This window comes from Parasteatoda tepidariorum, chromosome 10, assembly GCF_982258835.1.
Source record: "Parasteatoda tepidariorum strain Cologne lab strain chromosome 10, Ptep-v5.0, whole genome shotgun sequence".
Lineage (NCBI taxonomy): Eukaryota > Metazoa > Arthropoda > Arachnida > Araneae > Theridiidae > Parasteatoda > Parasteatoda tepidariorum.
In genome coordinates this window covers 84,009,726-84,036,092 of record NC_141764.1, presented here as the reverse complement: position 1 = coordinate 84,036,092, position 26,367 = coordinate 84,009,726, and the positions used below count along the sequence as shown (strand labels likewise).

The following is a 26,367-nucleotide window of genomic DNA, read 5'->3' as shown; positions in this document are numbered from 1 at the left end:
TCTCTTCGAAAATATTCAAATTTTAAAAAGAAAACAGTCCACAAACTTCAAGCGCTCGAAAACAAGCCCCCATTTTCAAGACTTCTCAGGCGTAAAAGAGTAGTGAAGAAAGGGATTTGAAAATAAAACGTCAAGTTGCCAATAAAAATCAAAGGTTAGAACAAGTGCCTTAATCAATAATTGAAAATTGAATATGTTCGTTGGACAATGTTTATGTTCGTTAGACAATGTTTCTTTTTTTTTTTTTTTTTTTTACATATTAAACATTTAGTCTAAGCCCGAAATACGGTATCCCTTACTTCAACTTTTTTATTTAAAGTGTAGCGTATCTACCACTACAAAATTACAACTACAATTCACTAGTATATAAGACATGTTAACTCGACTCTATGTCGGGGTACCTTTTCATAGATGACGGTTGACATGGTCTGTAACTCCGCCCCCCACAAAAGCTTACAACATATAGGATTATTATTAGAGTCAATTAAATTTATATTAAACGTGAGACATAATCAAACAAGAATTTTTGTTATCTACACAATATGCAAACAAAAAATTAAATAAGGATTTCCAATTTAGTTGCGTATCATCACTTTACATATCTTTTGGGAACATAATATCTGAATATCCTACCCAGAATACAAAATGATTTTGAAAAAATACAACATATGACCTAAGCTTAAAGATTATTGCGTTACAGATAACCGCTATTGAATTCGCCAGTTCGTTCAAATACAACGGTACTTTGCGCGATATTACGAAAAGCATTATTCAATTTATACTGTTTTTCTGCTATTTTAAATGCACTGTTGATTTATTATTTTTCCTTTCAAAACAGCGTCCCAAGCAGCCTCACTAGATTCGACCCCAGGATCTATCAGTAATGTTCTTTGTCCACAAACAATATTCCAGTCATCTCAGCAACATATTTCATCCAGCTATAGAAGTAAAATAGATAACGAATTAGAAGCCAGACGTCCCTGTTCTGGACCTGGTCGCCTGGGCACCATGGCTGGAGGTACGTCCAGCAGTGGTGTCCGGTCCAGTTCCAGCGTCACTATACCTCTGACCGGCAGTTCAATTAATGGACAAAGTCCGGGAGATGACCTCACATCACCTCACCACCAGCCTTTCCCTCCTACTAGCTCGAGACCTAATACTCAGTTGTTAGAGAATAAGCTGGACAACCTTAGCAGGTGAGAAAAACAATGGTGTATTAAAAAAAAAAGACTTCGTTTTGAATGTAAATATCATGTCTAAAGCAGAAAACATAGTGAACAAAGCACAAAGTACAAAATTTTACAGACTATAGTGTCAGCTCAATAAGCGAGAACCTTCCGCAATGTTTAACTTCAAGTGAAGATAAAGAAGTCCTTTCTACACTTCTCTAGAAAAAGAAGAAAGTACTTCTCTAGAAAGTTCATAAATTGGCATTCTATAGTTTCAGTTCTGTTAACAAGAAGCTTAATAAACGAAAACCTTCCTTAATGTTTAACTTCAAGTGAAGATAAAGAAGTCCTTTCTACCTTCACTTCTCTAGAAAAAGAAGAAAGTACTTCTCTAGAAAGTTCATAAATTGGCATTCTATAGTTTCAGTTCTGCTAACAAGAAGCTCAATAAACGAAAACCTTCCTTAATGTTTAACTTCAAGTGAAGATAAAGAAGTCTTTTCTACCTTCACTTCTCTAGAAAAAGAAGAAAGTACTTAATAATAATAAGAAGAAAGTACTTCGCTAGAAAGTTCATAAATTGGCATTTTATAGTTTCAGTTCTGTTAACAAGAACCTTCCTCAATGTGTAAACGTCAAAGATAAGGGAGTCTCCTCTCTGTCTTATTTCGACGTTTAGCCACCGAGGAAGGTTCTTGTTTATAGAATTGAAACTATAAGATGTCAATTTATGCATTTTCATTTGTGCTTTATTCAAATTATTTTTTGCTTTAGTCTAGCACTAAGTATTGCCCTTTCCTTTGTTAAATGTTATGTCGTTTAAAATTTGGGGGAAAGAGGAATATAGTGTGTGAAAATTTCAAAACAATTTATTTTTGCGATTTTACAGAAACTTGCTATAGAAATGCAGCATGAAGTACATGCTAATATGAGCACAAGATGCGTCAGCGTTTTTCGCGAATTTAAAATTATTATTAAAAATAAACAATCACCTTTAACTACTTTAAATACACAAGAACACACAGTTATCATAAAAGCGTTTAGTCTTCTAACAGAAAAATAACTAAAAAACAATTTTCATTTTCTAAAATAACATTTTTAGATTCTTGCCATTCCTCCGCAAGCATTGGGCAAATCTTCAACTATCATCAATCATTTCTGTTGCGTATTGTCCATAGGAACTGTAGCCATTTTATGACATGCCTTTATTTATAGTATAAGTATCCACTGATCCATTGATGAAAAAAGTACTTTAAAGTTATCTATAATACGCAGGAACATCGTTCTCTTCCCTAACTAAACCAAAACAAATGCTGTGACCAAATCATTCGTTCAAATGCTTGTACGAAACATTAAAGTATAATTTTAAACAGTTGTCTGGTATTCATTAAAATCTAGTTTTTTAAAATTCATTAAATGCCGCTTAAATCCACTAACTTTCACAAATTCACTAAAAGGACATTTTACATGGCTGTTCTGTTATGCTCTTAAATTTCAATGATACCCGATACAATTTTTGCAAGAAAGAGTAAATTTAACAAGACATTTACTTAGAATACACGATATTTCTAAAATTTGGAACATTTTGATTTTATTTTACAGCTGTTGTATTACTTTCTTGTTCTTATAAGAATTGGAGAAAAAAAATACAGTTAAAAAATTTTACCAGTAATCACCATATTGATGATGATTGTGCTTATCTATTAATACATCCTATAATCTTGATATCTTGAAATTATACCTAGACTGTAATCACTGCTCTTTAAACCTTTTTAATTCCAGTTTGACCTTAAAAATATAAAAATAAACATAAAATTAGAAACAATGAAAAAATCAACATCAGATCTCAAATTTCTTTTATCGCGTACAAACACTCAAAATCTTAGCTTCATGTCTTAATTTGTGGGCATTTTTTGCCAATTTATAGGATTAAATTCAGAATCTTTGAGAAAATTTTTACAGCTTTCATTAACACTGCTTTTAATTTACGACAAAATATTCAATTGCCAATAACTACTTACTATTTTGTTTAATCTTTTTACTTCCAAACTGAAAAATGTTGTTCAGCTTGCGAACAGTTCATTGCTAATTTCTCGAATTAAAAATATTTTTATCATAAATGTTAATTTTCGAGTATAACTTCGAATTTTCACTCGTGATATTTAATAAGCTTTAAAAAAAATTGAGTATCACATAGCTTTCAAAATGCATTTGAGGAAATAATTTATGATTGAATACCAACTTTATTATCATATTTTGTTATCCCCAGTTTTCTCTCAACTTCAGAATTATTATATAAATTCTTGGGAAATTTCAAGGAAAGTATTTTTTAATGTAATGAATATTCAAACGAATTACGTTATGTAGTTATAATATATTTATAATTAAATCATATTCATAATTTAATTTCATTATGATATTTATTACATAATAATTATATATTATATATACTACATAAATTTTATGTAGGGTAAACTAACCAGTGAAGGAACACTTAAGCTTCGCTTGCCTTTCAAAAAATCATATTAATTTCAAAATTCATAATTTTAGTTAAATGACAGTGTCAACATATTTGTTACTAAATGCAAATTATGTAAAAAAATTGTAGAGAACTTACATAATATCGTTTTAAAGGTTTGGAGGTACAAATAGCAAGTAGTAAGAAGACCAAGTGAAGGAACAGCTCTTACCAGTGAATGAACACCCAGTAAAGGAACACTTAATTTTGGTTATTTTTTAATGCTCTTTAGGAATTTATAAGCCATACAAGTAATTAAAAACAAGCCTATTCTTGAAATTATAACATATAAATACTTGGAAAATGTTAACTTTTGTTTGTAATCATGAATTGAAAATTAAAGTGTCAACATATTAACACATACTGTTCATTCACTGGGAAATCTATGCCCAATAAAGGAACATGCCTTTTCCCTCACTGGTTAGAAATTGTTTTTCGTATTTTTAACATACTTTTGATGCAGAACATCACTAAAGGTACAAGAAAATTAAAGTTTAACTTTTATTTTCATTAACTTAGAAAAAAAATCCAGTAAATGAACACTTGTTCCTTCACTGGTTTTTCATCGCTCGGTGATCCAGTGAATAAACACCCCCTTATCTCAGTACTTTATTACGCTATGATGCTTTAAAAAAATAAAACGTAACTTCAATAACTATATTTTGAATTCTCTTTTTCACAGTGAGAAAAATTAAACTATTACATACAATTAATTCCACTTCAAACATATAAATACAAACACTCACCTTATGATTTTTTCAAAGAACAAGGTGTTGCAGAGATAATAACGAATTCAAAAAATTTTCCAGAGAAGTCTATTTGACCAGGTAATCCAAAACATCTCTAGATGTCTTCCTATTGTTTGGCAGTAAGCTATTGTTACCTATCAACCTGAAGAAAAACTTTCAAATTCTTATTTTTAATCAATATATATGAAATGTTCCTTCGCTGGGTAGTGTTCCTTCACTGGTTGGTTTACCCTATAATACTTAATAATATTTATAATTAAATTTTTCTCAACAAAAAAAATATTTAGAATATTATCAATACTTCTTTTCATTACTGAGGCTGTTTCTTTAGGGCTTTTTACTTTTTCATATAAATACTGATTCTTAACACCACTTGATTTTGCTATATTGAGTACGCAGTAACGTTTTAGCACAGTCTAGTATTAGTGCTACAGAATAACGATCAACAATCAGTACTTTTAGTTTTAAAAAGCATAGTATGTTAATTAATTTCAACAGCTAATATAACTATAATTCTTTATAAGCCAACATTTAAAAAAACGCATTTGTATTCGTTACTTTAAAATGTGTTCGCTCAATGCATCCGAATAATTGCATTTACATTAATCAATTTTAGTTTGCTAAAAGTACGTCTTGCTGAGCATTTCTTGGTTACTTTCATGTTCAGAAACACAATTCATTTCGATTACTAACGAAAAATTGCTCGTTCATTTTGGTTATCGCTAATGACAATTATATTAAATAAAGTCTGCAATAAGTACTACAATTTAATTCGTTCTTTTAAAAATGCAAAGTCATATTTTATCTTTCTTTTTGAAGAAAATCTTTATCATCTTGAGGAATTTGTTTCTCAGAAAATGTTGCTTTAAAGGAAAATTGGAGAGATATTATTTTTTCGTTTTACCGCATTACTTAAACAAACAAGGTGCAAATAAATGATTTTGAATAGGTTTTCAGAAACAAATCTCAGTAGTTACTGTATTTATTCAATTTTTGTCGAAATTAATTTGGTGTTTAATAATTTAAGACTTTTACTTCAAACCTAAGTTCTTTCAATACATCAAAGTAAAATTTAGTCGAAGACTAAAAAACACTTTTAAAGTGTTACTTTTTTTTCTTAAAATAAGAGATGCACATAACTTTTCTATAGATTGACAATATACTTTTTTTATGGAATGGTATACAAGAAGCCTAACAAATAATTATTAATATTAAAGATTGGAAATGATTTTTGAGTCAATCTAATAGTTCAATGAAGAAGAATTGATTGAGTTCTGTTTTTGTTTTTATTAGGCAAGTTCGGACGATCGAGACACGCCTGACGACAGACATTCAAACCATAATGCAGCTACTATCCCACATTGTTGCCCACTCGGGTGGCTCTCTATTGGGCAACACAATGACCACCGTCTCCAAGGACCTGGTCACCCTGTCCTCAGACCTGACCCCTGAAGACGGCCAACAGTCCTCCTCGTACAGACATCCCGGTGCTAAGTCTCGAGGTCGTCAGTACAGGAGGGCGGTCAGTCTGCAAGGTAGCCTTTCCCCCCTCACTCCCGACGGGGTCTCGCTCAGGTATATGTGCAGGAGTCTAGACTTACCAAGGTACGTACACTATATCATACAAATACAAGATGACATAACTATTGTACGCTTTGCATTATTTCCAATTTCATTAAACTTCGGCGTTACTTTTTCATCTCAAATTCGTAGCTTTATTCATTAATTCAACACGTTTGCAATTAGCACTTTCACTCAAATTATATACTTTTTGGAAATCGGAAGAGTTACAAATATGTCATATTTAAGAAATTTTGAAACCTTCTACTTTGTTTTTTATAACGTACTAAATACGGCCAGACACATTTGTCGGATTAGAATTTTTTTTATTTCAGTTCAAAGAGCTGTTTAGAATAAGCTTTCATTATCATTTAATTGATGAGTAGTTCCACCATTTCAAATAAAATAAATTATTTCAAAAATTATTGGGAAATAAAAACAAAAAGAATTAGACGTAGGCCAAAAGCAAAATTGAAAACAGTGAAACTATAAATCGTAAACATTTACAGCATTGAGGTTTTTCAACCCACCATCAACGAGGTCTTACCCACGCGCTATCGATGCAGATCACTACATTTCTTCCAATAATGGTTCAACTCATGTCAGTTTACGAATTCTATCGCTATTAAGGCATTTGTAAAAGATCCTTTGTTTCTTTGAACAACGCAGAGGCAAAAAATGTATATAAGGGAAGAAGGCTAGCTTCCATAGACATAATGGAAACCAATTCACCAATGTTTGGTGCGGTCCCTCTGTATGAAGGTAAAAACAACATGTAGGTGCACAGTAGCCGAGGAGGTTCTTGAAACAGGTTTGCAACCTTCCTCTTCTCCCAACCACTACTGGGGTTGGGAAGGAGAAGAAAAGTTTTCTATTTTTATTTATTTTTAGTAAGAACTAAGATTTTTTATCAAGCATTGGAACACTCGTCTTCGAAAATGAGCATTTGAAGCAAACTTACTCGCATTTGTGCTACACAGAGAGAAAGACAGTAGTCGAACCTCTATTTAACGAAGTTGCTGAATCCCAATAATAAGTTCGCTACAGGGAAAATTCGTTAAATGGAAAATCACCTTTTGAAATTCTTAAACAACGCAAAACAAGTTTTAACAATTGATACACTTTTATCTTGTAAACCAGTATCTACTATTTATTTTATAAATCTTAACCATAAAAGAAATCTGCATGGAAAGCAAGAATCGAGCTAAACATTATACAGTGTTACACTATCTTACACATTTTCAAATAAAAAAAAGCTAAAATTATAGTTTCTTTTATTATAAAAGTAATTTTAAATATATATTACCACATGTGTTCTTAAGTTTAATTGCTACTGATAAAATCCGTTAATTTTGCCCGAGTTTTTCGTTTGAAATGTAAACAAAAAGGGAAAGGGATTTTACGGCTTTCTCTGAAAGTTAAGTGGTTTCAAAAATCAATTCGTAATCGTTTCCCTCATAAAATGCATTAACAAGTTTGAAATGTTCTGAAATATTTTGGAAAACAGGGAAAGTGGATCTCAAGAAAAGTTCGTTACATAGAGAATTCACTTCGCTATTTGGAATTTCTTTAACAAATAAATTTTCCAAATGCTCTTGGTTCCTCGAAAAAAATCGCGAAATAGAGAAATTCGCAAAATGGAAGCTCGTTAAATAAAGGTCCAATAGTATAACCTTCCCACGGCTAGTCCAACACCATGGGGAAAAAAGATGGTTCTCAAACTCATTATTGATTTTTATTTTTACTCTTGTTTTCGACAAAATACTGTGTAACAAAGTAAAAATGCTAAAAAAAAAATAGAAATTGCTTAAATTCTGGTTATAAATAGTTTCACATATTATTTTATACGAATTACTCTCATAAACGTAAATTTTGTCTGTAGTTTAACATTTTGCAATAACAGCCTTAATTTCTGATTTGGTTGAATTTAACACAAAAAATACAATAAGTCTAAAGATCAGTTATTATTATAGTTCTATTTTCTTCTAAATGGCTTCGATTTTACATTACTTGTTGTGGTCAAATAAAACTTCCAAATGTCAAATAAAAGAACTGAGAGAAACATTCTGTAGTTCAGTGTTTCCCAAAATGTGGTACGCGTACCCTTAGGGGTACGAGAACAGTATAGCGGGGGTACGCGTTCTTATGCGAAATATCTCGCAAAAAACGAAAATTTCAAAAGATTTTATTTAAAAACAAAACTAGACATGAAAATTTGCGATTAAGTATTTTTCTATTGGCCATTTTTTGCAGAGTTAGCAGTTAATAATTAGTGATGTCAGCAGCCAGTTGTGATTTTTAACTTTTGTGCAGTTTTTTTTTTTTATAGTAAAAAATACATTCATTTTTTTATTAGTAGTACAAAGCGTTACGGAAAATTTAGAAAGGGTACACAGAAGTCATAAGTTTGGGAAACACTGCTGTAGATGATAATTTACTTTCGTTTTCTACTTCCTTATATGTTTTATTTTTTGCGAATATAATTTTTGTCGGACTGGAAATAATTATTTAATAATGTGCAACAAAAAGTTCATTAACAATTGGGAGAAGCTTTTTAAAAATCTTGAATGATTCATCAATTAAATTAATATCATATTTAATTGATACTGTGAAGGTGTATGCTAATAAAGGAAATTAGCAAAATGCTATCCTGTCAGAAAAAAATTTGCCATTGATTTTCATCGGAATCCATAATTGAATCTTATTCTCCAATGGCAATAGTAACAATATGATAAGAAAAAGAGGTAACAAAATAAAAGAAAAATAATGAACGTTAAGGAATATCCTGTGATTGTAATAATATAGCTATGTTTTTTTACTGCCTTGACCGTGAGAAAACAAAAATATGAAAAGAAGAAATGATATTAACAAGATCGCACAAGATCTTACATTATCTAGTTATGTGAAATGTATGCGTTACCTTTAAAGAATGAGATCCGTTATTTCATTAAATAACGGATCCAGTCAGTGGACGATGAACCATAAATAACATTTGATATAAAATATTATTTTTTGCTGAGATTATGTTTAACTGTATGAGTTTAGCTTAAGAAAGTTTCCTAATAAGACTTAGAAACTTTAAAAAACAAACATGAAATGCTTCATATTGTTCCAGGAGTATTTCATGTTTATATTTTTAAGTTTCTAAGTCTTATATCTATTTTTAAATGATAAAACTAGCTGCTGAAATGAAAGTAGTGTAAAACTTAATTATAAGGCAATGTTTTTAATATCAAATGCAAATGTGCATTCAAAAACACAATTCCTCAATATCAATTTTACACAATGCTATCGTTCACACAGAACAAGAGTTCGCTGAACTGGGTTCGTTCGCATCTACCTTCGCATGTTCGTTCGCACCTTTCCTAACTGGGCATTTGCATTGCTCTATATTTGTGATTGATAACTTCGCGGGTCAACCGAGGCATAATTTTAGACGCTATTTCGCTCATTTTGTTAAGGTAATTTCAAAGCACAGGTTCCTTTAAAATTTCAGTTGACTTAATAGTTTGCCCATAAATAGTTTCTGGTATGGCCTTTTAACGATGTCAAAACATCTATAAGTTTTGCAAAATATTTCAGGAATCAAGATCAGGAACCTCTGTCAACTGTTCAAGATTCAGAGCTGGACGAACAAACAGAAAGTGCGAAATGTTCAAGAACAGTACCTGCAACACCTGCCAGCGAGAGGCTGCATGAACAGCCAACACGATGTGCCTCACAACCTCTAGAGGTAAAGGAAATTTATATTAAAGAAATTATTTGAAGAAACTTCAATAATTAATCGATCGATAGTAATATATATAGTATATCGATTGGTATAATATATCGATTGATTAATTTTACCGATAGTCCACAATTAATCAATCGATATCAGTATCAGTTATCCGAATTTCTTTTTTTTATTACATATTTTGAAATTGAAAGTAATGAGAATCAAAAATACTGCTGCCAAATTTTAAATTGTAGCATTCGTTAAGTGTGAAAAAGAAGCAGTGTATAGTTAACATTCTACTAACATTGCAATCTAATTATTATTTTTCAAATGGAATTTGCAATTTTACTTTTATATTTGTTAGAATGTTTACAAACTTTAATGAGTAATAGGTTGGACAAATTTTCGCTTCTCTTTTTATCACAGACTAGCTGAATAACGTTTGTAAAAAAAAGCAAAGTCAATAATTAATCAATCGATATTAGTATCAACACTTACACAATCATGTACGGAACTGAAAGCCATGTGACTACACAATTATATCTGTAAAAATTAATTAATTTTTTTTTATTATTATTTGCAGCCATTTATGATGACTTTACCTTGATAAAGAAAGAACATTTTCAGGGTTGAACTCTTTAAAATAAATATTAACCTCATTCAGTATCATTTATCACGAGAAATGACCCTATCGAATATTGATAACAGCCAACACATGGTAATCTATATTTACCACAATCAACCATTTTTCCTGGTGCATTAGCCCTTAAGTAAGTGGCTAAATACTTTTTTAATTCAATTAATATTAATTTCTCATTATTTCGGTTCATAGAAAAGCGTTTCTAAAGCGTCTTCACTATAAAGAAAATAATCACTGGATTTCTGATTTGCACATCACTGCTTTTCTAGGGTGAGATAATCGGAAGAAAAAAGAGGGCCATTCACCATTAATCATTAATTAAAAACTCGATAATACGGCAACTATTACTAAAACGACTGACCTTTGGGGTACAGAGAGTGCAATTTTAGACTTTTGTCTTGCTCTCTCGATAGAAAAGGTTTTGCTTTCATGACTTCCGGAGCTGGTACCCCCTGAAGACGTCAGCTTTGGTTATCATGTTTATCCAGTTTTTTTCATTGTTTCAATTTCCTATTAGATTCACTGCTGCTAAGTGCGTTTTTTCCATTGGAAGTATTATTGCTTTTAATTGCTTTAAAATTTTGAATTCTTTACTCCCTATGAAAGCAATTCACACTGTTAGCGTAAAAAAAGATACCAAGCTTTTTTTGTGCCTTCATTGCTTATTTAATTAGTTTGCAATGCTAATTTTAGTTGGGACAAGGTTGGTTAAATGCTTATTATTAAACCCATATGTTTTTGTTTATTTTATCAAATGATATCTTCAATTGCGAGAAATGAGAAAAATGAAGTTAGTTAGCAATGAGAGTAAATATATTTGCGAGAGAATAAGTGGATGAATGATTAAGTGTATGAAAGAATTAAAACTTATTTGAAAAAAAGGTTTCTTTTACAAAATTTTTAAAAAAAAATTTTAAACTTGATGCTTATTTTTTAAAATTTATTAAAATCCAAAAATAAGAAGTAATCAACTGAAAAGGGACATTAAATTTTCAACTGATATTTATGTGAAAAGGAGATAAAATCATTCCTCTTGATTTTTACACTGATCTAAACAGTCCTTGTAAAGTAAACAAAAATAGTATATAAGTCCAAATGGATTAAACTAGACAGTAGTCAAAAGTTTGGAACCCTTAAATCTGAAGTTCACTTTTTTTCATGTATCAAAAGAGCCATATTTTAGAATTTTAATTACTCTAGAACTACTTGACTCATTCCGTTCAAATTTTGGATTTTGTGATTTAAAGTTACATAGTTTAAAAATAGTGTAAAAATTTGCATGACTTACAGTTCAAATTTTCTTCGACTATTGTTAAATAACATCAAGTAGTAAATAATTAAACATTATTTTTTACATGAAATCATATTTGGAAAAAAAAATTTATAATTATATGCAAAAAAAAATTTCGATTCGCTTAAGAAAAATTCAGGGGAGATTGAGGATCCTATTTTCCAGATTAGTCCTAGCCCCCACACATCGGAAGTCAAAAATTCAAATCTGTCAATAACAACAAAAAAGTTGCATTCAGAGGTAGTACATTTTAACATCTGATTCCGTAACTCATTTAATAGTTGACACTAATTAATTGTCAGATTTGAGGTCAACTTTTTCAACCATTAAAAGCCTGGTTTCTTAAGAGAAGCGTCTTCTCTAGGCGTACCGCTGATGTACCGCTGACGACAACAAAATACTGTTTTGTTAGCTCAGCTTGAGCAGTCGGTCCAAAACAGACATTATCTCGCATTGCGCATGCGTTAATAGCGCAAACAAATATTTATTTTGAATTTGTATTGATTTTCTTATTGCCGACCAGAGCTTTAGAGAGCAAATAATGACTTTGGTTAAGAAAAAATACATTATAGCTTAGCTAAATGAAGAAGAAGAAGCTATATTTAATGTTAAAATCAAAATCTTGACTGATTCCAATGCTCTGTTGGATGTTGCCCGCTATTGCTACGGTCGTTAACGTCACGTTGAAATCGGACTGCAGTTGATTTGAACGTCAGTCGTCGGTCAAGCTGAGCGTTTGATGAAGTATGCTGTCAAAATGACCAATCAGAGGTTAGCGCTCTCTTCAAACTGGCGTTTTATAACTCCGACCTGTCCTAAGAAACCAGGCCTTCAGATCGACACCTAGTGCATGAAAATCCTATCATTAGAGCAAACGATATTAAGGATGGACACAGCTTGATTTCATTGCATTCATATTTTTTTATTGTAAATCATTCTTAATTATCTTCTAAGAAAGAGCTTACATTCTATTTTTTTCAGCGTCCAAGGCTCCGGATGGTCCGCCTCAACAGGCACCTTTCCGCAGAACAGGGTGATCCTTCCTCTCAAGAATGGGATACACCGGGAGACGTGGTAGGAGGGACAGCAATGGCAGCCGTACAATTGCAACAAGGAACTCACCTTCCAGCGTCCACGGCAGCCCACATCAGCTCCTCCACGTCTGCCCTGTACTCATCTCTGAACACTGAGCAATCCCCAGAGAGGAAGACCACCTCCTGGGACGATGTCTCCAAGAGAGCAGGACCCCAGTCATCTGATGTGTAAATAATGTAAAGTTACGAATTTATTCGAGTTCGCCGTTGGGTTTTTATTTTTCTACCGCCAGAGCCTTGTGTGTGTCTATAGACAGTGCCTGAAACTCCTTGGTTGCTAGACTACAGGGGGACAACAATAACAACAGTGGCGTAGCTATCTCGGACGAAGGTCGGAATAAAGTTTGGGGCCCAATGCCATACTGACTATGCACATATTAAGTACCAGTAAGCTCTAGTTACTACCACACGCGCAAAAAATGCACCCGCCTGCAACCGCCATAGCTACGCCACTGTTCGGAATCCAATAAAAAACAAAAGGGACATGAGACGATCTTCAGTTCCTCATCAAAGCCCCATCCTAAACTCACCCTTGTTCAGTTCCAGGTTGCCTTGACAAAATATATATAAAAATTAATTGAAAAGTTTAACAAAAATAATTAATTAATTCAATCCGAGAGCTGGTCCGGGTCTGTGTGGAAGACAAGACGATTGAGGCTGACTGCAAGGATGGTGGATTTCCACACTCAGGGAATCTGAAGAACAAACCCCATATCAGGACGAGTCACATTTTTTCTCTAGTCCACGGTCTGTGATAAGTTACGTGTGGTCCTCATAAGGGGGTGCTACCTACTGCTGGAATGCGCATAGCTGTGATTTTTTTTTCTTCTTCCTACGCTCCTGCTAAGCAAGAGTGGACGGACCGATTGACTGAACTGCTCTCAAATTGTGTAAATATTATACATAAATCTATGCAAATATATACTAACACGTATATATGTTTGTATACATAAACAAATATGAATACATACATATATATGGTCCACTATTAGGTGCTGGCCGCAGCGTGGGTGCAATACTTCTAGCTAAATCAGAAGCTATAGACAAGTAGGCACGTGTAGAGCACAAGTGTTGCCCCACGCATTTTTTCATACTATGCATTTTTCATGGCTTTCAAAACGCCAGGTGCAATACATAATCGATGAAATAAATCCGTTTCCTCTCTCAGCTATCTACCATAGCAAACTCCAAATGCTTTTCTGAATACACTCTTCACATACCAGCAGAAATTCAAATTTTTTTGAAAAGAAAGCAAATTCCGAGAAAATTATAAAAGGGGAAAAAAATCAAAGAGAAATTCCTTCAGCCAACTTTAAATAGATATAATAATAATATTTCTAATCACCGACTTCTTATAATGAACGGCCATGTTTTTACTTGCACGCTCTCTGAGAAATAACATATTAAAAATAATAAGAAACAAATATTCATTATTTAGCATATTAGCTGACTTTATTCTTAAACTTTCCCCCCGAAGAAAGTTATTTTTAATTTTGTTGACTCGGGGAACCAATTCGCCTTGACTGGGCCATTGCACAGGTCATCTTTAGGGGCCTTCCAGTGCATGCGCTGATATTTGATGCAAACCTTTAAACTTTGCACTTTTCCTGCCTGCTTCCTTACTTAAAACTAATACTATATATAATACTTTCACCCATCTTGTACATACGTTCGTTAAGTACTAAGAGAATAAATATTGAAAAAAAAGCTCCATTTTTATATATAAATTGTTACATATTTTACAACAGACCGTTAGACTTATGGTGCATAGAAGAAAAAAAAAAGAGACAGCGAGCCATGTGATTGGCTGACGCTGCTATGCTAACGCCGTGGCCTTCCTTTCAATGTTAGCGAACTGTTTCTGTTGCAAACCCTACATCTATTTTGTTAAGAAATCATAAAGCTTCATCCCATTTGGTTCTCAAAAAACGTTCTGTATAATAAAGAGACCTATGCAACTATTATACTCCTTTGTGGTGTCTTTATTTCATTCACACTTTGCAAACACTTACAATATCTATATTTAGCATTTATTTACTTTAAGGCCTAGAGTTTAGGACAAAATAAATTTATTTCCATCGACTAGGATCCAACCAACATAAACAAACTGTATGTAATGTACCTTGACAAAAGGGAGTGGTTATCTCATGTTTATTGCAAGTGCCCATATGTAGTAGCAGAATCTAGACTTTATTGCAGTTCCGCCATGTAGTTCCTCAATTTATCCCTACTTCTGTGGCGCTCCATTTTGGAAAACAACCATGGTGTACAGTGCACAAAATAAAAAACGGACCAACCTTAATAACTTTTGATCCAATGATCGGATCTTCACTTTCTAGGACTCATTCTTTATGATTCGAAGAGGTGAACCTCAAATAAGCTAATAGTTAGTGTAGACGATACTTTAAATTAGGAAATCAGACGCAAAAAAGTACTTTCTCTGAATAAACGTACCTTCTTCTCTACAGATTCAGATTGCTGACTCCCAAAAGATAAGGGGTAGCCGCAATTTGAGAATTATGGTCTCAATACTTAGGTCGAGAGAGCTGTCCAAAGTTTGGACATTTTAATTTGACTTTTTTTTTGCGTACTTCGCCATATCTCGGAAAATTCTTTAACGAAAAAAAGGTGTGTTTTAAAAATTCGATTTCACAGAAACTATTCAACCGATTTCACAATAGCTTTGTATTTTCCCATGCAAAATTATATTCTTTAAAATGATGTAAAAAATAAAAAAAAAAAAACAATTTCGACTAAAATTAAATTAAATAATAAAAAATAATAAATATTTATTAAAATTTATTTTTTGCGTGGAATTATCTTTGGATAAAAGAACTTTATAATTGAGTGCAAAAACGTTTCAATTCGGTTTAAAAGTTCTCGAGATATGGCGAAATATCCAAAAAATAATATTAACATTAAAGGGTCCAAACTTTGGACCCTTCGACCAAACTAATGGGACCCTATTTCCCAAATAGCGACAACCCTCTATATTTTGGTGGCCAGAAATCCGAATTCGTCGAAAAAAAGATATGTATACTACTCAGAAAAAGTATGTTTTTGTGTCTGATTTCGTAACTTGAAATATCGTCTACACTAATTAATTAGCATATTTGAGGTCACCTCCACGGGAGTGAATCCTGGACCGTGAAGATCCGAGCCTTAGAACAGAAGTTATCCAGGGTGGTCGGTTTTTTATTTTGCGCACTGTACAACCAAACCTACTAATACCAAAGTAGTGCTGTAGTGGTGGTAAATTGTGAAACAACAAAACGCAATTCAAGCATTGCTGTCACCTATTGAGCCTTACAATTAATATGAATAACGGTTAGTGTTTCTCTTTCGTCTGGATACATTGCATACAGAACCGTACCGTTTGATTTTTGGTGATCCAACTTCAGATCGATGGGCACCAGCTTTTTTCAGAAGTAAAGGCAGTCGGTGAGCAATGGAAACCACATTGGCACGATTATGCCGTTAGTTGCAAAGCTGCGAAGCTTTAACCTCCTCGACTGGCCCACAATGGGCTATTGAGGGAATTTTTTACTTTATACACAACATACAATTTTTTCCCGTTTTCTTTTCGCTAGGGGGCTACAATATTTTCACTTATGTTAAACTACCCCAGTTACAGGTATCAAAATTTATGCATAAATATGGTTATCTTTTTTTACATTATTGTCTAGAACATTCACTCGTTTGTTCGATCGATAATATGAGCTTTTTCATCTACTCTTCACAAACGCTTCCGCCAGTGATCTAAGATAGATGTTTAAAAGTTCTCCGCTGACTCGAAATTTTGTTTTCCTGGTTTAGTTTGCAGATCATAATTATAATTAGAAATCACCCAAAAATGAACTTACTCTAAATGAACATAACTTTTTTTATGACAAATTTTCAAAAAGGTACGCGATTCGAAAAATGTTTTGCACCTTTTAAAATTCGTTTAACTGAATAAAATTTCACACACAAAAAAAAAAAAAAAATTTTAGTAATCATTGCAATCAATGTTAATGCAAGATGTTTTGGATGATTAAAACCATTAATTTATTCATTTTTATACACTCGTAAACATCGTCACTTTAAATATAAAAAAATCTAAAGTATAGATGAAATAAGTTCAGTAATTTCTGAGACATAAAAATTTAGAACTAAGATTATTTTAAATTTTTGAGCCTCAGAATGTATTCAATCGGTCAAAATTTAAATTTTGACATTCAAAAAGGGAAAATAAAACCTTTTAACCCGATTCTTTTTTGTCATTTTTTGTCATCTATTAAATTTAAAAATAATAAATAGTTATTGAAAATTGTCTTTTAAAAAAGAAACTTTCATTGGCAATCGAAATGGGCTACAGGTGGAGCAGAACTTTTAACCTACGGCAACACTTTGCATGCTTCCACCATTAGCGTATGGAGAGTCATAGAAGAATGAAGTACGTTAATTTCTGTTTTGATTTTCAAACAGATAAAAAAAAAATTACGTTAGAATAGTGTTTAAAAGAAAAGGTCCTGGAAATTTTAGAAAATATTTTTGACAATTAAATGCGAAAAATATTATAGTAAGGGAAAACTTACTAGTACATTCGCATCCAACTAAGCGGGGGAGAAGTGAGAAAGAGAGAGGGTCAAAACATAGAACTTTTCTTCTCCCTAGATGGCGTATACATCGCGAATTACTAAGAAACCCAAGATTCTTGATTTGCTGTTCAAGTCCAGTGATATAAAGAAACATACAAAATTGCTAAGTACCATAAGGGAACCTAGATTCTGAGTTTCAAATCGTTTTATTATTTTTTGCACTGCGTGATTCTTTTGATTGGAATATTGCATTGTTCGTACACACATTAAAAGTATAAAACATAATTTTAATCTTTTTAATATCATGAATTCTTAATATAAGTTGACAGTAATTTTTGATGGAACAAGTAGGGGGATATTTTGATTTGTTTTCTTTAATAAAAATAATATATATTTTGTTTTTATTCAACTTTAATTTTTTTTTTAAGTATTTTGGAAAAAATTTAGTCTTTTCCATTATTATTTCAGAATAACATTTCATTTGTATTTATGAAAAATGAACGGCTTTTAAATAACAACCTATTCATGTTCTTTTTTTTCCGTGATTGGCCAACACCTCCTAGAAGAAGGAAGGCCTCAGTACGGATCAATTTAGTAGTCCGATTTAACGAAGTTAACTGCGCAGTAGATGAAATATAAGAAAGATGACATTTCGTTAGGGCAGTGTTTCCCAAACTTATGACTTTTGTGTACCCTTTCTAAATTTTTCGTAACGCTGTGTACCACTGATAAAAAATGAATGTATTTTTTACTATAAAAAATTGCACAAAAGGTAAAAATCATAACTGGCTGTTGACACCACTCATTATTAACTGTTAACTCTGCAAAGAAAATAGCCAATAGAAAAATATCGTAATCGTAAAATTTAATGACTGGCTTCGCTTTTAAATAAAATTTTTTGAAATTTTCGTTTGTTGCAAGTTATTTCGCAAAAGAACGTGTACCCCCTCTAAACTGGTCCCGTACCCCTGGGGGTACGCGCATCACACTTTGGGAAACACTGCGTTAGGGGTACTAATCTGCGCAGTGGTTGAAAATACGAAGTATGTTATTACGTTTGGACTACTAAAGGATATTTATGGTAAACCGTGTTGAGGCCTACTCTTATCTAGGAGGTGTAGGTTTGGCTCGAACAATGAAGAATTGCAATTGTCAATTTTAACTTACTAACAACACGAAATTAAAAGAGCATAAATACGTAACCACATAAGAACTGCTCCAAAGTAAAACTGAAAAATTACTAACATAAAGATTTCTTTGTCTTTTACTTAACAACTTTCAAATACTGTTTCAGGCATCCTTAAAATTAACTAACTGTATTCGAAACTGTAATAGAAGCATATCAATCTTAAATTCGGAATATTTTCTTCAATTTTATATCATTTACTTCACATTTTCATCAAATTTAAAATATTTTCAAATGGATTATTTCCAATTTATAACCGAAATTTTTATCGCCAGCAGTTTTGAATATCGCGCATTTTGAATGAAATATAAGAAAGAATATCTTCTTGTTAGAATACACCGAAGTCAAGCATCACTGGCTACGGTCAGTGTGCGGGTGGGTGACCACTTGGATCAGTCTGCGTAGGGACCGAGGGTGTGCGGTATTGGTCCTCGTTAAACTGTGCTACCGTAAAGTGCTCGACTTCGCGTGCAGGTCGTCGGGCTACCGAAGCGGGGGTGCCATCTGCCATCCCTTCCGCAGAGGATCAAAAGTGTGATGGCATGTCTTCGGATCATCCTCTAGGATGTTTCCCAGACCGTCGCCAATAGTCCATTGTGCAGCTCTAGTGCGACGTAAATTATTGTTGTTGTTGTTGTTGTTGTTGTTACTTTACGTCGCACTAGAGCTGCACAATGGGCTATTGGCGACGGTCTGGGAAACATCCTAGAGGATGATCCGAAGACATGCCATCACACTTTTGATCCTCTGCGGAAGGGATGGCAGATGGCACCCCCGCTTCGGTAGCCCGACGACCTGCACGCGAAGTCGAGCACTTTACGGTAGCACAGTTTAACGAGGACCAATACCGCACACCCTCGGTCCCTACGCAGACTGATCCAAGTGGTCACCCACCCGCACACTGACCGTAGCCAGTGATGCTTGACTTCGCTGATCTGCTGGGAACCGTGTCTTAACGATCAGTCCACTGCGGGACGCGACGTAAATTAACAACAACAACAACTTGTTAGAATAATCAGTTCAGCCCCTCGAAGTACCAGAACATAACAAAGAACACTGCCCTTATTTCGAAAAAAAAATAACGAAATATTTATTCTGATTTTAAAAAAAGAGGAAGAAAAAACAATATCGAATTACTTTTGCGATATAGCTAAGCCCCGGCAGCAAGATTACAAACAAAAATCGTGCAGCACTAGCCTGTCAGTGCCAACCAAGAATTCCCTTAAAGAAGTGATTTTTTTCTATATCTTTTGTTGAGCCGCGATGGCTCAAGGGATAGGGCGTTCGCCTTCCAATGAGCCGAACCAACCGGATTCGAATCCCAGGCGATACGAATTCCGCATCCGGCTCGCACCGACCACAGTGCTGACGTGAAATATCCTCAGTGGTAGACAGATCATAGGTTATAGTCCCCTTGCCATCAGGCTAACCGTGGGAAATTCTCGTGGTCTTCCTCTCCATGTAACGCAAATGCGGGTTAGTCCCATCAAAAAAGTCCACCACGAAGGCAAATTTCTCCCAATAGTCGATCCAGGAGTTCCCTTGTCTTCTGGATTGGGTTCAAAATTACAAGACTACGAAGTTGAACATTAAACCCATAAAATTGATAGTAAACCCATAAAATTGGGTCGGCTGTTCAACGACGGTTATAAAATAAATTATTTCTTTTTGTTAAAGGAGAATTTTAACGAATGCATATTGACCTTTTTCTTAAAACACGTACCAATGAATTTATTTTTAATTTCAGAATTTGAAAATCGAAACTAAAATAATAGTTTTCTAATAACAAGATGCATTTCAACGCTTCGTATTAAATGTTGTTTTATTATATTCATTTGTTTTTCGTCAATAGTTTCGATATTTTTTTTTATAAAAGTGGTTACGAATTTCACATAATTTACATTCGAAACATATCAGTGAACGAAATACATGGCAGATACCTATTCGCTTTAAAAAAAAAAAATTATCAGTATAAAAATGCCGGATTAATGCATGGAAAAATAGCATTTTAAATGTTGCCTTATAAACAACAATGTAAGAAATACAGGATAAGAGCATACCGGGAAACATCGATGAAAACACCGGGAAACGTCGAAGAAAAAAACATCGATGTAAGGAATACAGGATGCAGGGCAATTATTTCCGGGTAATGACACTTAATCTTTAATGAATAGCATTGATAGGAATACGATTCATTTCTGTTCATGTTTTAAAAATAAAGCGGAGAAATTTACTGCTCATTAAGTTTCTATGTGAACTTTATGAATATTGCTCCATACCAACAAAACAACCCAAATTCGCTGCTCATTAACCTGATATCTCAGTGAAAGGCAGAACAGCGAGAAAAACAATTGAATGTTAAAAAAGTAAACGAATAAACAAAGTAAAAAGAACAAACAAAGATTTTTGGAAAAATAGAAAGTTTTGTTTTACTATAGTGTCGCCCTCTCTAGTCACAATTTTGATCTAGTTGCAATTTAAGATTTTCATGTTCTCAGATAAACGAAATGCGCGCTCTAATTGCACAACTGAATTTTTATAACTTACGCCATTTAATTTTATTTCTTACAATATATTTTACATAAAAACAGATGCAAAAAAAAAAAGTTTTTAGAAGTAAAGTAATTTAAATTTTAAAAAAAAAGTGTAGGTTGTCGAATGTAGCTTTAAAAAAATTTTCAATATTTATATAATTACATAATTATTTACATTATGTAATTTTATATATATATATATTTATATATATATATATATATATATATATATATATATACTAGCTGACCCGGCAAACGTTGTTTTGCCATATGATTTATTTCTAGAGTATGAAAATATATCTTATTTATTGTAAGTGTGTGCGTATGTGGTATGTGAGTGGCAGTGGCATGGAGCGCTGTGAACGATGACGGAAGGTGAAAATAACAACACACCAAATAATAATTTTTTAAATTTATTGTAACATTTTTTTATAAATTATATATACAACTAATTCTGAAAATATTAGTAAACAATATTAATCTCTTAGTGCAATGGAGTGTACAATATTTTTTGTCATTCCGTCTTTTGCTAACACAAATAAACTGGATGGTTTACCCACTCGAGAGCATGCCACGTATAATTGTCCGTGTGAAAAACATGGTGTGCTCAAATCTAAGCCACAAACAGACATTGTTTGGCCTTGAGATTTATTAATAGTCATTGCAAATGCCAATCTAATGGGGAATTGAATGCGTTTAAATTGAATTGGCACTTCTGTGGGTATAATAGGGATTCGTGGAAGTAATACACTTTTAAACCCCGGAATTTTCCATTTAAAATAATGACTTCGATAACGTTGTTCATTAATTTTTTAACGACCAATCGCGTGCCGTTGCACAGCTGTGGTGGGTTCAAATTACGAAGCAAAATAACAGGAGATCCAACTTTAAGTACTAAATTATGCGGTGGCATGCCTGGTAAATCCAATGAATTTAAAAACTCTGTTGGAAAATATGCAGCTTCCATAGGATCGCAAACTGCATCAACGGATTTGTAAGTCACCATGTTACCTGGCAATAACTGTTGTATTTTCAGATTCAATTCGTTGACGTCCACATTTTTTGCTGCTAAAATCGCCCTTTCTGCAAGCCACTCATGATTAATGTATTGCGTGTGTAAATCGGGAAATATAAGGTTAATGAGAGCATCTTTTGAATCAATGATTGTGCAGAAATCCTCCGGTAATTTTATGCATCCTGTCTCATCCTTGGTAACTTTTCCATCACCGATATCTAGCAATTGTTTTGAGAATGTTTCAGCAGATGGATCCTGAAGCATTTGGACTCGCATATTTACTGTTAGTTGAACTTTTTCAACATTATACCACAGTGGAGATGATTTCAAGCAAGCATTGATCTCATCAGCGTACGTTGAACGCGGAATGACGGGAAGTGTTTGCCTGAAATCACCTGAAAGGAGTATCAGAGTGCCGCCAAATAATTTGTCATTGTTCTTTATATCTTTCAATGTCCTATTCAACGCCTCAAGCGAATGTTTGTGTGCCATTGTGCATTCATCCCAGATGATAATTTTACAGTGTTTCAACACTGTGGGCATAGATGATTGCTTTTTTATGCTGCACGCTGCGTCCGGGTTGTTTTGAATATTTAGTGGCAGCTTAAATACTGAATGAGCTATTCTGCCTCCATCAGGGACCGATCAAGACAAATTCGGGCCCAAGGCCCACCAAGTTTCCCGGGCCCCTTATAAAATATTTTGAAATTAAATTTCTGAAAAGTAGTCTAACAATAAAAAAGAATCTACTGAACTGCATGATTCAAGAGAAACAATGGAAAAAATTTTAAAAGCGTACAATTGAAGATTATTTGTCTAAGATAAAGTTTATGCATCTATATATTAAAGCAAAATATAAAAAAAATGTTTTATCAAAATAAAAATAGTTTGGTGACCACGAACAATGGAAATCAGTGATTTTTGCTGTAAGTTACTGATCAGCGGAATTATTTTTTATCCTATGCTGCAATAATTTCTTTTATTGAGTACTTAAATCAACACAAAGCTATCCAACTTTTCATTAGATTTCACGATAAGTTCAGCACGTGTGTTACAATATTAAGGTTATTAATTATTTTTATTAAAAAATACATTTCAACACAGTAAAAATATCCAACATGAGCCAAAATTATAGCAACCCATAGAAAATTTATAACACACTTAAATAGTAATTTATTTAGATATATCACTTTTAAAAGAAAATTTATTTTCAATGAAAGAGTTATATTCAAAATGTTGATACATTCTTCAAGTGTTCAATATAATGGACTTTTTAAAAAGGTTTTTCCTTTTTGTATACTTTTTTCAGCAAATGATTTTGTGAGAATTTCAAAATCCTGTTCTGCAATAATATCTAATTCAGCTTGTAACATAATAGGTTTTTTTCTGCTTCAAAATTTGATCTTAATTATTACTAAATAAATATAAAAGCAGAATATGAAATAAACAAAACAATGCTATGTTCAAATAAAAATAGTCAAAGACATTTGTTGACCACAAACAAAAACCACTGTAGTCTTGCTTTATACACAAACAAAAACCTGTACTTTTGCTTTATTATTAAGCTGTAATTATTCAATAATTAAACAAACACAAAGCCCACCTTTCTTTAGATTTAAAGATAAGTTCAAAATCTATGAAGTTAAAGATATTAATCATGATTTTTATTAGAAAACACATTTCAACAAATGCAAAACACTCAACTGCAAAATTTATATCTACTTTTAAAATATGAAAAACACATTTCATTTTAAAAATTAAAATTCAATGGAAGAGTTATACTCCTTAAAACATAATTATACATACTATAAAGATATTCAATTTAATGGACTTTTTTAAAAAGGCTTTTTTCTACACTTTTTTTCAGCAAATAATCTTATGATATTTTCAAAATCTAGTTCTGTGGTAATATCTGATTCAACTGATAATAATAGTAGGCTATTCAGATTTTCTTGCTTTAAATTAGACCTTAAATAAGTTTTGATTCTTTTTAAAGCAGAAAAAACACGTTCACTGGATGAATTCGAAATAGGCATACTTAAAAAAATTCTGAGAAATGTGTCCACATTGGGAAAAGTGTGCACAATATTTAAGTTTTTCAAAGTTTGTAATTGATCTTTAGGTTCACTAACTTCAGGTAGCATGCTCTTGAATTGAATGAATTCGTCTGGAAAATCACTGTCTAGGTCAACGGAATACTCTTCTTGTAACATTTGAGCAGCTTGAACTAATTCTTGCTCAGCACTTTCCTCATAAATTTTATATAAAAAAGAAAATTTGTTATCTAAAATTATGTAGGCATCCTTTCGTTTAGTTAACTCTGTTAACAAAGAGTCACAAAGTACATTGAAGCAATTATAAACAAAAGTGTCACAGCTGTTAAATATGACTTCTTCACTAGCCGTTTCATCCAGCATTTTGCTTTTTGTCATTTTTCTCTCCCTCGACATACTATAAGTTACATTATCTCCAACAAGTTGCTTTGCTTCAGATTCATACTTACTGAAGTTATTTCGCATGGCTGCAATAAAATTAAACAATGAATCATACAAGGGTACAATCACAGCAAGTGAACAGTTTGGTGCTTGCAAAGTTTTATTTGCCTTATCAGTTCTTTGCAAAATTGTATCCCACACAACTATTAAAATTGCAGTCTCCAGTTTTTCCAATTTTACAAGTAAAGAACTTGCTTCATGACGAGCAATAGTTTTCTCTTCATTGTCCGAAGATATGCTTTTCAAAGCTTCTTTAACTTGTTCCAAGCCTTTTCTTAATGCTTTTGTTGCTTCAGCACAAGCACTCCATCTCGTCCCAGACAAAGATTTTAGGGTAAAAGTTTCACCAGGGACACTTTTTAGTTTGGAAGTTAACACACCCCATCTATGAGTTGATAATGAAAAAAAATTGAACAACTTTTGAACTAAGTTAAAAAATGAAATAACTTTTGTACAAGACTCTACTGCCACTGAAACAACTAAATTCAATGAATGTGCTGCACAGGGCACAAATTTAGCTAAAGAATTTTCATTTCTTATTCGTGCTTGCAACCCTGAATATTTGCCTGCCATGTTGCTGGCATTATCGTACGACTGTCCCCTACAATTGGTAATATCAATGTTACAGGAATCTAATAACTGTAAAATTGAATCACATAAACTAGAAGAAGAGTGGCTGTGAATTGACTGACAGTCAATTAACCGCTCCAACGGCTTACCATTTTTATTAACATAGCGCATAACTATTGATAATTGATCAATATGTGAAATATCAGGCGTTGAGTCAACTATCAAGCCATAATATTTAGCAGATCTGATATCTTCAATAATTTTGTCCTTTACACAGCCAGCCATTAAAGATACAAGTTCTGTTATAATAGTCGATGATAGGTAATTAACTTTGCCTTTACCAGCATTACCGTGATTTTCCAGATGAGCAGCACTAAAGGGATCGAAGCAACTTAGAAGCTCCCAGCATCCTAAAAAGTTTCCATTATGTACTGAATTAATTGTTTCGTCAGAGCCAAACAATGGCAGACCTCGTTCGCATAATTTTTTTATTACGGCCACATTTCTTCGTAATACTTCCTGCCAGTATTTACATTCAGACTGATACTCCTGTACCAGCAAATTATCTAGACGAGAAGAAACCCTCAGTCTGCCTGAATAAACACAAACAGCATCTCTGTGGATTTTTGAACACTCGTGCTCCTTCAATCTTTGTGACACATTTTTCCAGTCAGAAAATCCTTGGATACATAGCGCTTGTTCAGATTTACTGAACAATTTGCATACAAAGCAAAATAAAGCATTTTTACAGGATGAAAATATCAGCCAATCTCTAGAAACTGATTCACTGTTTTGTTTCTTTCTGTAAAAATGTTGTCTGGATAACTTTCTTTCCTTTAAACCAATTTTTCTCATAGATTTGTTAATTAAATCCATATTTTGATTCGGTTTATTTTTAGAAAAGAACTCTCTCAGTTCTTCATATTTATCAGTATCCCAGAAGGCAGGATCATCAGAGGGAAAATTAGAACTAACTTCCTGATTAAGTGTACTATTTTTTTTATCACCATTCAATTGGAGGGAATTTTCAACGTTTTCTTCAGAAGTTGTAAACTCAATAGTTTCATCTTCAACAACTTCTTCCTCACGAGATGAACTCTCAACGATAGCAGCTTCATCTGAAACAGATGGCTCTACTCTATCAACAGAAAAATATTTCGATAATGAATTTCTCATTTTTTTGTTGGCTTCATCATTTAAAGCTTTTTTTTTTCTTTTTGCATAACCAGATTGATAATTTGGTTTCATCAT

General features: G+C 32.8%; 2 protein-coding genes across 15 annotated transcripts in view; one reads left to right on the top strand and one right to left on the bottom strand.

The window, feature by feature from the left end:
• LOC107448675 (voltage-gated inwardly rectifying potassium channel KCNH6) overlaps nucleotides 1-14,702 on the top strand; it is a 346,703-nt gene extending 332,001 nt beyond the window's left edge. For all 14 annotated transcript variants that reach the window (XM_071184212.2, XM_071184214.2, XM_071184215.2 and 11 more), the window contains 4 exons: nucleotides 839-1,196; nucleotides 5,730-6,041; nucleotides 9,579-9,729; nucleotides 12,624-14,702. In XM_071184212.2, the coding sequence (XP_071040313.1) occupies nucleotides 839-1,196; nucleotides 5,730-6,041; nucleotides 9,579-9,729; nucleotides 12,624-12,908 (1,106 nt within the window). In that variant the 3' untranslated portion in view covers nucleotides 12,909-14,702. The remainder of the gene's footprint in view (nucleotides 1-838; nucleotides 1,197-5,729; nucleotides 6,042-9,578; nucleotides 9,730-12,623) is intronic.
• Nucleotides 14,703-23,886: 9,184 nt separating this feature from the next.
• On the bottom strand, nucleotides 23,887-26,367 carry LOC147803058 (zinc finger MYM-type protein 1-like). Its single transcript, XM_087152865.1, has one exon. The coding sequence runs from the start codon at nucleotides 26,365-26,367 to the stop codon at nucleotides 23,887-23,889; it is 2,481 nt and encodes an 826-aa protein (XP_087008991.1).